The sequence below is a fragment of the Rhincodon typus genome, chromosome 8 (assembly GCF_021869965.1).
Source record: "Rhincodon typus isolate 14 chromosome 8, sRhiTyp1.1, whole genome shotgun sequence".
In the NCBI taxonomy this organism is placed as follows: domain Eukaryota; kingdom Metazoa; phylum Chordata; class Chondrichthyes; order Orectolobiformes; family Rhincodontidae; genus Rhincodon; species Rhincodon typus.
In genome coordinates this window covers 43,199,230-43,213,170 of record NC_063339.1, presented here as the reverse complement: position 1 = coordinate 43,213,170, position 13,941 = coordinate 43,199,230, and the positions used below count along the sequence as shown (strand labels likewise).

Sequence of the window (13,941 nt, the reverse complement as noted above, 5' to 3'; positions counted from 1 at the left end):
CCCGAAATGTCAGCCTCTCTGCTCCTATGATGCTGCTTGGCCTGCTGTGTTCATCCAGCCCTGCACCTTGTTGTCTTGGATTCTCCAGCATCTGCAGTTCCTACTAGCTTTGAATGGGGTCCGTGCAATGGGACGCAGCTTGTGGGAGCTGATGGGGCGGGGGCTTGCCTGGTGATTGACAATGAAGGAGGAGCCGGGGCGACGGCTGGTGATGGGGGCGTGGCCTAGTACTGTGATTGACAGTGCAAATGTGGGCCTATAGGGTAATTGACAGTGTAAGAGTAGGCCCAGGGGTGTTGACAGGGAGCGAGGGGGCCTATGGATTCATTAACACTAAAGAAACGGGCCTGTAGGGTGATTGATGGTGAAGGATCCAGCCTATAGTTAACTGACGGTGAAAGTGTAGGTCTACAAAGGGGATAGACAGTGAAAATAGGTTAATGGGTGATTGACAGTGGAGCAGCGGACCTATAGGGTGATTGATGGTGAAGCAGCGGGCCTGTAGGCTTATTGATGGTGGAAGAGTGTGACTATGAAGTCGTGAAGTGCTTTGAGAGGCTGGTCACGGCCCACATCAACTCCAGTCTCCCAACCTGCCTTGATTCCCTGCAGTTTGGCTACTGACAAAACAGGCCCACAGAGGATGCCATATCCCTAGCCCTGCACTCATCCCTGGAACATCTAGACAACAAAGACATCTACGGCAAACTCTTTCTTGTGGACTACAGCTCCGCCTTCAACATCATTATCCCCTCCAGACTGATTTCAAAACTTAGTGACCTTGATCTCGGCTCTGCCCTCTAATTGGATCCTCAGTTTTCTGAACCATAGGCTGCAATCAGTGAGGATAGGTAACTGAACCTCCTCCACAATAACACTCGACACTGGAGCCCCTGAAAGAATGCGTCCTCAGTCACCCACTGTACAGCCTGTACACCTATGACTGTGTTGCCAAATTCCGAAAGAATGCCATCTACAAGTTTGCTGACAACATCACCGTACTGGGATGCATATCTAACAACGATTATTCAAAATACAGAAGGGAGATAAAAGGCTTGGTGATGTGCTGCAATGAAAACAATCTGTCTCTCAATGTCGGCAAAACTAAAGAACCAATCATTAACATCAGAAAGAAAGGAGGAGAACATGCCTCCATCTACATCAATGGAACTGAGGTCCAGAGAGTAAAGAGCATTAAATTCCTCAGAGTGATGATAACGGACAACCTGTCCTGGACTTTCCATGTAAATGTGACAGTCAGAGACACAACAACGAGACTTCTTCCTCAGGTGGCTCAGGAAATTTGGCATGTCCATAAGGTCCCTCACCATCTTCTACAGATGCACCATTGAAAGCATAATGTCTAGGTACATAACAGCCTGTTATGACAACTGCTCTGCCCAGGACTAAAACTACAGAAAGTGGTGTGCACAGCCCAGACCGTCACAGAAGCCAACATTCTATCTATGGACTGCGGAAAGGCAGCCAATATCAAAGACCCATCACACCCTGGTAATGACCTCCTACAACCTCTTCCATCAGGCAGAAGATACAGAAGCCTGAACATAGGCACGAGCAGGTTCAGGAACAGCTTCTTTCCAGCTGTTATCAGACTGTTGAATGTACTCTAGCCTCAAATAATGTAACCCATTTGCCTCTAAGTCTTTTTGATTTGTTCATCCTTTGCATGCTGTGATCTGCCCGTACTGCTTATAAACAAAGCTTTTCCCTGTATTTCACTACACGTGACAATAAAATCAAAATTTTAAAAAATCAAATTGATTGACACTGAAAGAGTAGACCTATAGGTCTGCTCCTTCACTGTCAATCATCCTATCAGTCATGGAGTCATAAAGCACAGAAACAGACCTTTTGGTCCAACTCATCCATGGTGACCAGATATCCTAAATTAATCTAGTCCTATTTGCCAGCATTTGACCCATATCCCTCTAAACCTTTCCTATTCATATACCTATCCAAATAACTTTTAAATGTTGTAAGTGTACCAGCCTCCTCCACTTCCTCTGGCAGCTCATTCTATACACGCACCACCCTCTGTGTGAAAAAAATTGCCTCTTAGATCTCTTTTAATTCTTTCCTCTCTCACCTTAAACCTATGCCCTCTAGTTTTGGACTCCGCTACCCTCCAGGCCAATCATGTTCCCAAACTAAATTAGTCCCACTTGCCTGCATTTGGCCAATATGCCTCCAAACCTTTCCTATTCATGTACTTACTCAAACGTCTTTTAAATATTGTAACTGCACCTACATCCACAACTTCCTCTGGCAGTTTACTGCACACACAAATCGCACTGTGTTTTTAAAAAAAAGTTGCCCTAAAGTCCTTTTTTAAAACTGTCTCCTCTCACCTTAAAAATATGCTCCCTAGTTTTGAACTCCCCGACTCTAGTGAAAAGACCCTTGCTATTCACCTTATCTATGCCCCTCGTGATTTTATAAACCTCTATAAGGTCACTTCAACCTCCTACACTCCAGTGAAAAAAGTCCCAGCCTATTTTTATAACTTAAACCCTTCATTCTCAGCAACATCCTCATAAATCTTTTCTGAACCCACTCCAATTTAATAATATCCTTCCTCTCGCAGGGCAACCAGAACTGTACACAGTACTCCAGAAGAGGCCTCACCAATGGCCTCGTCAACCTTGACATGACGTCTCAACTCCTATACTGAAAGGCCTGCGCAATAAATGCAGGCATGCTAAACGCCTTCTTAACCACCCATTTATCTGTAATTCACATTTTGAAGAATTATGTATCTGAACCCCTCGGTCTCTCTGTTCTACAAAACTACCAAAATGGAATACTTTACATTTATCCAAATTAACGTCCATCTGCCACTCCTCAGCTCATTGACCCAATTGATCACTAAGTGTTTGTAATTTTAGATAACCTTCATCACTATCAACTATGACACTAATTTGGTGATTGACACTAAAGAAGCGAGCCTATAGGGTGATTGACACTGAACGAGGCGGTCTATAGGGTGATCGACAGTGGAGAAGCGGGCCTATAGAGTGATTGACAGTGAAGGAGCGAGCCGGTAGGGTGATTGACAGTGAAGGAGCGAGCCGGTAGGGTGATTGACAGTGAAGAAGCTGACCTATAGGGTGATTGACGATGAGGGCATGGGTCTATAGGTAGATTGACAGTGAAGGTGCGGGTCAATAGGGTAATTGACATTGAGGTCGGAAGATGGCCCCGTCTTGGGGGGGGGGTGGGGCAAGGCTATGAGGGTGCGTGTCTATGGAAGCCAGTCAGGTTATGGGTGTCAGGGCCAACAACCGGGCTCCCCGGAGGGAGCGAGTGGGCGGTGAGGATCCGGCGGAGGGTGGGTCCTGGCTTTGATTGGTGGTTGGGGCAAGACCGGAGATTTGGATTGGTCAGTAGTCGGGTAAAGTGGGCAGGGTGGCATTCTGGCCGGGGCGGTTGTATTGATTGGCAGCACGGTGTACGACAGGGCCCGCCTCTAGCCAGCGCGGTGGGTTTCCGTAAAGGCGGGGCCGTCAGCTGGGAACCTTTTAGTGGGCGGGACTTGCGTTTGATTGGCAGATGCCGCCGGGTGGAAGTTAAAGGGGCGGGGCCGTCGTGATTGAGATATGCAGGGAGGTGTGCGCTGATGTTCGCGCGGCAGGGGGCGTGGCCAGTGGGGCGGGAGCTGAGTGGCCGACGTGAGGGGGCGGGGCTAGAAATTGATTGATAGATGGGGCGGGACGTGTTTAACGGCAGGGGGAGGGGCAGGCTGTGTGTGCATGTAGGGGGCGGGGTGTGAGGTGCAGGGGGCGGGGTCGACTGGAGGGGCGGTGCGTTAGTGGGGGGGGGGGGGGGATTTAGGTTGATTGGCATCTGGGGTGGGGCTGTCTGACGTCGCCGAGAGGAAACGGAGAGCCTGCTCATTATATTCAAATACTGTTCCAGGAGGGATTCGATAATACGTAGCCGAGCAGCTAAGCTCCAGAGTGCCTGAGCTTTTCAAGAACTTGTCCAAGATCGGCTGTCAAGAATCATGGACTGTTTTCATCTGCCTTGTTTTCTGTCAGTGAGTAGACCTTTTTTATACTTTTCTAATAAATAAGGAGGGATTCACATTCCCGGTTTCATACTGTAGCGATATGTATGTGTGTTTTATCCATTTATTTGATTCCTCTCAAACGTGTACTTGCGGTCCTTCCCTACATTATAGCTCAGTGTTGGGTGAGAATTTGTTTCGGTTGAGGGGGTGCACTTGTACCTTGCTTGTCAAGAAGCAATGAAGGAAATCGACAGATCCGTAACAATCAAAAGCAGTCAATGTAGAAAAGTGAACACATTTTAAATTTTCAAAAAACTCTTCGCACGACTTGTGTGTCTTTTTCTCTCCATTTCTCAAAAAATTCTTGAGGCTTTGGTGAGATGCCCATTGCAAGATTTTGAACGTGTTGCTTCCAAAGAAACCAGTCTAAGATAATTACTAAGATAGTGAAAACACAAAGACTAACAGGATGGTGCTATCTGCCTGATTATGGGCTATTTAACTGTAACCGAGTTGAGACCAAGTAATTATACCTCTTCTCTCACTCTCTTTCTCTGTGTCGTGCGCTCTCTCTCTGGGGCGTTGATTGAAGATTACTCGTAATTCTCATTCGGTTTTTTTTGTTGTTGCTTGTTTTGCTCCACAGAGACACCATGATTCCTGGTAACCGAATGCTGATGGTAATTTTATTATGCCAGGTCTTACTGGGAGGTAATGCTAGTCTGATACCAGAGGAAGGGAGGAAAAAGTTTACCGAGCAAAACCAGGCGGGTGGACGTCGCTCTCCGCAAAACCATGAACTGCTACGGGAATTTGAGGCCACTTTACTCAACATGTTCGGACTGCAACGGCGCCCACAGCCTAGCAAATCCGCTGTTGTCCCCCAGTACATGCTGGATCTGTATAGACTGCAGTCCGGGGACGAAGTCATTCACGACATTAGTTTCGAGTATCCTGAGAGATCCACGAGCCGGGCCAACACCGTAAGGAGCTTTCACCATGAAGGTACTGGACTTGTAATCACTGTCCCAGAATCATTGAGCTGATTGTACTGATTAGAGGCAGTAATGATAGCTGGATCAATACTAACAGAACGTGGCGAGGGATTAATGTAAAATGTATGCATAAGCAATTTATCGCCGTGCATTGAGTTTGTGTTCAGCGTTAGAGCTACGGGAGCCGCTGTTTGTTCCTGTGTTTTTTTTTATAGGACACCATGTATGTAATTTTAAAACGTGATTATGTATATTATAATGTTTAAATTAAAATCTTATTTGACATCAATTGATGGCTACAGTATCTATATGGAGTTCGAGATGGCACCGGTTAGAATTCATGGCTCGGTGTGATTATTGGGGGGGGGGGGGGGGGAAAGGGGATTTCTGGCAGGTGACAGAAATATTTTCCGAAGACAGCCGCCATTCGCAATTAGTGTTTAGCAGGGAACAGTAGGTAGCATTAATTTCCCTCTCCCCTGCAGTTTTTTTTTAAAGGCGAGCGCATGTTTTGTAAAATCGGTCTGGTCTCAGGCTGTTTATTTTGATTTAAATTACGGGTATCTTATGTTGGTCCCGAGCCATTTCAAATTTTCCGTGGGCGAATCGAGATTTTTAAGGGTTGTCTTTCATTTCTGTTGCGTAACAGAACACTTGGAGCTGATGCCAGGGCAGAGGGAAGATTCGCAGCTTCGGTTTGTGTTTAATATCAGCGTGGTGCCCGAGAACGAGGTGCTGTCTTCCGCAGAGCTGCGGCTGTACCGGGAACAGATCGATAGCGTTTGGAGCCGGGCCGACGGTTTCCATCGCATCAACGTGTACGAGATCATGAGAGCCCCGAGCGAGACGGGGGAGCTGATCACCAGACTCTTAGACACCAGGTTGGTTCACCAGAACAGGACACGGTGGGAGAGCTTCGATGTGAGCCCGGCGGTTCTCAGATGGACCATGCAGAAACAGCCCAACCACGGGCTAGCCGTAGAAGTCACCCACTTGAACGGGACTAAAAGCCAGCATGTCCGGATCCGCCGATCACTGCACCAGAGGCACGGCGACTGGTCCCAGCTCCGACCTTTGCTTGTAACGTTCAGCCACGATGGGAAAGGACACGCTCTAACCCGGAGGGTGAAACGGAGCAGCAAAGGCCAGAGGCGCAAGAAAAACAAATCGCACTGCAGGAGGCACTCTCTCTATGTGGATTTCAGCGATGTGGGCTGGAACGACTGGATAGTGGCACCGCCTGGTTACCAAGCTTTTTACTGTCACGGGGACTGCCCGTTCCCACTGGCGGACCATCTAAACTCGACCAACCACGCCATCGTGCAGACCCTTGTCAATTCTGTCAATGCCAACATCCCCAAGGCTTGCTGCGTCCCGACGGAACTCAGTCCCATCTCAATGCTCTACTTGGACGAGTATGATAAAGTTGTTCTGAAAAACTATCAGGAAATGGTTGTAGAGGGATGTGGGTGCCGCTGAGAAATAACAAGAATTGTTTTTTTAAAATAATGTCTGGACACTATTCATAACAGCGTTCACCATTACATTATTTATGACTTATGTGCAAATGTTGACCATATGATCATATATTTTGACAAAATATATTTATAACTACATATAAAAGGAAAATAAAAATGAGTCATATTTTAAACGTAAAATAAATTTCTGTACAACGTCTTTGTTAACTGTATATTAGAATGTATATGTTTAAATTGGAATATAGAAAATTGTTCATAAATGTTCATGAAGTGTACTATTTATTATTTTTCACTTTTTTTCAGTTAAAATCACAGTGTGGAAGTGTTTGCAGAATTTACCGATCTAAGACTGAGTTAAAGGAAACGCTCTGGGCATTGTCGTCCCTTTATTGGGAAGCTGAATTGTGTTTTTTTGAAAGGTTGAACGGAGGCTAGCATACATGAAAAATGTCAACAAACCCGGTTCTTATGCTAATAGCTGTGTATGGGTCTCTTTGGTTCGCTGAGTAACTATTGGACAGTGAATAGCTGGGAAGGAGAGGGTGGTCTTGCAAAAGATGCAGTAAACGGCTGGATCTCCTTTAGTGTTTGTCTTTCATGTCCCTGGCAGGAACACCTAGACGCAGATCAAATAGCTCCTTACGCCAAACCAGAAGTCAGATTCCAATTAACAGTGTACCCTAAACTAACGTTTGTCAAATTTCTCTCGTGATTAAACTTTAATTTGCTGAAATCCCTTTTTAGTGAGAATATAGTTGTCACCAGGGGTTACTGTATTACGGTTTTCTCGTTTCATCTGTGCCCTCCTCTTTCCCCAGCCCATCCCCCTCCAAAAGGAAAAAGGTTTTGCCTTCCAGCAAATCATTGTCAAACGAATGGAAGGAAGGTAGCGGGAGGGTTAGCAGATGTTAATCAAGGCTGCATGCAGCCTTAATTTTTTGGAGATGTTGAAATGCAGACTGCTTAGGCCCAAACTCCAGGAGAAAGCTGCAAGAGTTGCCTCAGCCTGTGCTCCCTGGAGTGTGCAGGTGGAGAAAGCAGATCAGGCCCGCAGGCAAAATTCATCCATGCTCTGCAATTTACTCACGGCCCTGTTAGTTTTCAACTGTGGCCAACTTGGATAAATCTTTAAAAGGGATCTGATGATTGCATTCCCTCAGGAAACATTTGTTTTCGTTCCACATCATATCTCCTAAACTGTATACCATGATGGGGGTGGGGGTAAGCGACTTTCATGTCTGAAATATTTGGGAATTTATTCCAGCCCTCAAGTAGTCTGGTCTGCCTTGGGTCGCTCCACACAAGTGACTTTGTTCCTTTTTTAATGACTAGAAACAGTATAGAATTGTATGTCAAATTTATTTCTTTACACTTTTGTCACGTGGCTTCAGAATTATACGTCGACTTAAAAAAAACCTAATGTAACATTCGCATTTGCAATTATTATACATGTTACTGTCGTGTTTAAGAGGAATTCAAATGTTAGCCTTTGTTAGACAGAAATGAGGTAGGAAAGGATTTAAATGGCGAGTTGGTTTGGTCAAGTATACGCTTGCAGTCTGGGACTGATGTTACACCAAAATACCACGTGGAGGCAAGACGCCTTTTCCTATTTCGAAATCATCCTGATTTTTACCTTCAAAGTTTGCCTGTGGTCAGCCCTTGTGTTCTATCTGTGAATTATAAATATTTAGTAAACAGATGGATCATTTCTATTTGGAGATGAACACCTCTAGAATATACGTTCGTAAGGACAATAACCTTTCTCATGGCCAGACAGTAAATTTTACATTTGGATTCAAAACCTTGATTGAAATCATTTCGCAGAACTGCTACTGTTGCAGATGTCCATTTTGTTTTGTAATGTTTCTGCCCAGCATTTTTTTTTTAAAATGGAGCGAAATTATTTTGACTAGATTTGGAAAATGAATGGTTGAGGTAATTACTTATTTTTTTGAAAATTCAGTTCTATTTTATAGGAAGGCTTTGATTCTCATGTAATGGTGTCCTTCAAATTTGGCCCAGTTTCCTTGGTGCCCCGGCTCCATATTGATTCAATTATATCCATCATTTTGTCCAAAACAATCAGAAAACATCCAGAAGGTGCCGCTTCATTGAATGAGAGCAGCAAGAACACCCAGTCTGCCACAGCTGTAGCAGCTGCAGGGCTAGCAACGCCTCCCTAGATCTCAGCCTCCTGTGATACTTCCAACACAAGAAAACCTCTCACTCAAACTCATCGTCTCCCGCTGTCCGTACCGGCAAGGTCCCTCATTCTTTGTTCGGAACCCGGCCCCCACATTACAGTGCTTGTGCTTCCAAAATGACAGCAAAGGATATCAATTCTCCCTTCTGCCCAACAATCGTTGTACCTGTACTATCTCTCAGAAAAGGCGATTGGCCCAAGGCGGGGATCTGCTGCCTTCTCTTTGACGCCTGCATATCAGGCATAACCAAGCCGAAGAAAGAATTTCATTTTGAAGTAGGCATAAGCCGAAGGGGAGTGCTCTTCAGCTGTTTTGACAGCGCAATTACACACATTTCAACTGATAGGCTTCATGCAGATAACATCGCCCTGCCATTACAAAATCTGGAATGGTAATTGTCTGCTTGCTCATTACTCCCAACACTCAATTCTCTGAGCTACATGGAAAACAAGTACACATTTATTAAAACGCTTCAGGAAATGAAGCGACAGCCTTCCTGCATATGTGCATACCTCTCTCTAGACTTCTTAGCGCCATAAGCAAACGTTTGAAGCTATTTAACTGATTGTAACATTACACTTTTGTATTTCAACTTTAGTCTTTGGTTAAAATATATCTGCACCAGTCTCGTTTTCTTAAAGTCTTGCTTGCAGAACTACGTACACCCAAATCAAATCATTATTTTGTTAAATCACTTCACTTTCAAAATCGCTCCTTTGTTCCAATCTGTTCCATTCAACAGGCTCCAACATGTAGAAAGCTGGTTCATTTCAAACCTAGTATAAACTGTCACAGTAGGCTTTTGCGGGAAAATATTTGTTTTACTAAACGGTAGATGCTCAGTTTTGTATTGCAAGGGCACATTGAATACTTTTGGTGTATGACAGTTATCACGTATAAGTAAATTTGCATAATTAATAAATTATAAACAACAAATCACTTTCGCATAATACAATAAGGAAGTCTTTCTAAAATTGGAACTTCATTCAAACACAAACAAGAGCAGCCTTGTAAAACTGCTACATTTCCAATAAAGAATTCATGAGCTGCATTTTGGATTCCCTTCTGGGCTGCCATGAAACTCAAAGGAAAATTCAGTCAAATGTTTTAATTTGCCGTATTCTTTATTAAGTTTGAATACCACAAAATAACAAGCTCCTGCTTAATACAAAAAGGTATGATTTGGTTTTGAGTTTAGTTTAAGGAATAATGATAGTGAAGGAGAAAAGGTATGAAAATTTTGTACACAAATTAGAGATATGTTTTCTCAAACTTCATTTGAGATTTTGCAGATTTTAAACCTGAGAACTCTGCATTCAAATATCACCAATTTTACTTAATTTTTCCTTTAGATGGAAAGTATCATATTCCCACCATAAATTTGTCTTCAAGCTTTTCCATTTAACATCAAGTTTTAGATTTTATTTCAAAGGTTAGCAATGTACTTTTATTAGTGGTTAGACAGCAACTTTCAAGTCAGCAGTTTCCGTGGATCCTAAAATATAAAGTTAGGCCTGGTACATACAATGGTGTGATATCAAACTAACAGTAAAACTGGCTTTGGATTATTGGGGCATATTTCAAAACTACCTACAATAAATTTAAATAATCAGGTGATCCTGACACCTCAATCTTGCTGCTCTAACTGTTTGAAATTTTAACTATTTTATGCAGTGTGCCAGATTTCTCCTGTGCCGAATTATTTGGTTTTAGCAATGTGATATCATACTGCTCGTACAAGTTATAGATTGACAGTTACAGTGAAATGGTAGTACAAGAATGCATGTGTAGTCACAATTATTCATGAACATATTATTCTCATTATCCGGAAGCAGCTGTCTGCACAGAGGTACATTGAGATTGGTTTTCATTAGCCTTCAGTGTAAAGATCCCCTCGTTATGTTTTTACAAAATTCTCTACCTGAATTAATTTGTTAGCACTTTGCTTTTGTGATAACTTACAAAATGTTAAGAGAAGATAATTTCAAGTGATATCTCATGGAGCATCGCCAATGATACATACTTTATAGATGAAAAATGATTAATACATTACCTATAAAATGTTTACTTTTGTAGTTGCTATTTAAAAATTTCTAATTTGGTCAATCCAAATCCACGTGATTGATTATAAATGCCTGCAATTATTTGTTTTGGTAAAAAAAATGGATTCGGAAAGTATGTGTGTGGATTGATGACATGCATATTTATGAGTCAGTAAATAAATGAGCCATTTTAAAAAAAGTAAGCACCATTTGTCTTTTGACACTTCTTTCCTTTTAAAAATTTATGTAGAATAATAGTGGATGGCTGGCAGTAAACTTAAAACATGTACATAGTTCTTCATAGATTCTTGCTATCAGCCAGCAAACCAAACCCAACATTTGTAATACATCCTTGGATAATCTTGAAGTGAAGGTAAATACTTTTCTCCCATTTATGAAAATGGGTGTTCTTTTGTAATGGCAATGAAAATAATTAATATTGGAGAATGAAAAACCGGTAATACACAAAAGGACTGTTCATAATAACTATTTGATATCTTAAAAGGAAAAATCACTGGGAAAAAAAAGTTCTGTCTGTTACCTCCAGACGTGACTATTCTGATGCACTCCTGGCTGACTGCCCAGATCCTATCCTCCATAAATCTGAGGTCATCTGGAACTTTGGCCACCATTCTTTAACTTGTACCAGATCCCATTCTGCAATTATGATGTGCCCACAGTAGCTTCCAGTTAGGTAACACCTCAATTTTAATTGAATTGGATTGTTAGATCACTACCTTGCAATCACTCAGTGAAATGTTCGAGAACCATTCAGTTCGTTGTTGGCAAGAATTGTTTATGTGGACTGACTGCCCCTGCATTCCTTTACTGGTACATAATGATGTTCACAGTAAAGTGTTACAATTCTTAAGGGTATTCCTGCAGTATTTTGCAAAACAGATAACTTACATTCAGTTCCTTTGAAATTATCCAGCTGTAAATATATTCGAATATTCATTTGTAGACAATTGCCTCCTACATGAAAGTCGAGTTTAAAAATAGCAGCATTTCTTTTTAAGACGGCAATCTCATGTCAAGGGAATTGTTATTTACCAAACAACTAAAAGTGGTTGAGAAAATATTATCAAAACACATCAGGAATGGGAATGATTGATTGACACAGTATGTAGTGTGGTGCCATGCAGCCCAGAGTGTCCCATTTAGACCGCAAATTTCTGCTGAGTATTGTTAGTTTCAACTAATGCACTGGTGCACTACTACTGTCAGTTTCAGTTTTGTTTTCCTAATTCTCTTGTGGGACATGGCTGGCCAGCGTTTATTGTCTGTCCCTAGCTGATCTTGATAAAGTGGTAGTGAGCTGTCTTCTTGAACTGCCGCAATCCATGTGTGGTAGGTAGACACATCTTCATAGGAAGATGCTAAATAAAAACTGAAAGAACTGCAGATGTTGTAAACCTGGAACAAAAACAGAAGTTGCTAGAAAACCTCAGCAGGTCTGGCAGCATCTGTGAAGAAAAAATCAGAGTTAATATTTTGGGTCCGGTGACCCTTCCTCAGAACTGGTTATTTCTGATTTTTTCTTTACAGATGCTGCCAGACCTGCTGAGCTTTTCCAGCAACTTCTGTTTTTGTTCATAGGAAGATGGTTGTGGTTGTTGGAGGTCAGTCATCTCAGCTCCAGGACACCTCTACAGAAGTTTTTCAGGGTAGTGCCCTAGGCCCAACTATCTTCGGCAGCTTCATCAATGATCTCCCGTTCATTACAAGGTCAGAGTGGGGATGTTCAATGATGATTGCGCAATGTTCAGCACCATTTGCGATTCCTCAGATACTGAAGCAGTCCATGTTCAAATGCAACAAGACCTGGAAAATATCCGGGCGTGGGCTGGTAAACAGCAAGTAACATTCATGCCACACCAATGGCAGGCAATGACTAACTCCAATTAGAGACAGTTTAACCACTGTCCCTTGACATTCAATGGTGTTACCATCACCTAATTCCCCACTATCAACATCCTTGGGTTAATCTTGACCAGAAACTCAACTGGACTTGCCACATAAACACAGTGGCTACAAGAGCAGGTCAGAGGCTAGGAATACTGTGGTGAATAACTCACCTGCTGACTCCTCAAAGCCTGTCCATCATCTACATATCATTAGCCAGGAGTGTAATGGAATGTTCTGTGTTTGCAAGCAGGAGTGCAGCTCCGGCAATACTCAAGAAGCTTGACACCATCGAGGACAAAGCAGCCCACTTGATTGGCACCACATCCAAAAGAACCAGTCCCTCTACCAATGATGCTCATTACACACTGCTGCTACTATCTACAAGATGCACTACAGAAATCCATTAAAAACCCTTAGACAGCACCTTCCAAAACCACAACTGCTTCCATCTGGAAGGACAAGGGCAGCAGGTTTGTGGGAACACTACTACCTGCAAGTTCCCCTCCAAGCCACTCACCATCATAACTTGGAAATGTATCACATTACATTAGATTTTGTTTGTAGACAAAACAATTGGAGCAGATTAAAATAGCATCTCTCCCAATTCCAAGTCATTTGCGATATTATTGCCAGAAATAACTAAGGTGTAAAGAAAAGTTTCTACAGTTTAAAGACATCTGAATAGTCAATTAAATAAAGTTAAATAGTGAGAAAAAACAAAGATCTTTATATCATCTTATATCTCTTTGGATCTAGAGTCCCTGTGTCTTTGAGGTAATCTCATGTTCCCGCGATGATGAACCAAACAAGTTCTCTTTTCCAGCAGGATCCTGCAGATGGTGGAAATTTGAAATTATAAGAGAAAAGTTTGGAAATACTGAACATCCCCAGCATCATTGAGTTTTAAGTTAAAATTATGAAGCAAATTCATTCTACAACTACTGTATGGGTCAGGACTTGATGAGGCATGATTAATTTGTTTACCTGTAGCTGCTTTTAAATTCCATTAGATAGTAGGAACTGCAGATGCTGGAGAATCTGAGATAACAAGGTGTAGAGCTGGATAAACACAGCAGGCCAAGCAGCATCAGAGGAGCAGGAAAGCTGACATTTCGGGCCTAGACCCTTCTTCAGAAATGGGGAAGGGGAAGGGGGTTCTGATATAAATAGGGAGAGAGGGGGAGGCGGATAGAAGATGGATAGAGGAGAAGATAGGTGGAGAGGAAACAGACCGGTCAAAGAGGCGGGGATGAAGCCCATAAAGGTGAGTGTAGGTGGGGA

The 13,941-nt window shown here is 42.8% G+C and overlaps 1 protein-coding gene across 3 annotated transcripts in view; it reads left to right on the top strand.

Annotated features, from left to right (window-relative positions):
- bmp4 (bone morphogenetic protein 4) overlaps nt 1-10,934 on the top strand; it is a 12,977-nt gene extending 2,043 nt beyond the window's left edge. Inside the window, exons 1-4 of one of the 3 annotated variants that reach the window (XM_048600273.1) lie at nt 2,958-3,061; nt 3,937-4,057; nt 4,729-5,035; nt 5,675-10,934. In XM_048600273.1, coding sequence (XP_048456230.1) covers nt 4,025-4,057; nt 4,729-5,035; nt 5,675-6,504 — 1,170 coding nt within the window. In that variant the 5' untranslated portion in view covers nt 2,958-3,061; nt 3,937-4,024 and the 3' untranslated portion in view covers nt 6,505-10,934. Of the gene's footprint in view, nt 1-2,957; nt 3,062-3,936; nt 4,058-4,676; nt 5,036-5,674 lie in introns of those variants that run through there. The other 2 variants (XM_048600272.1, XM_020510490.2) reach the window with 2 other exon arrangements.
- The last annotated feature ends 3,007 nt before the right edge of the window (nt 10,935-13,941 follow it).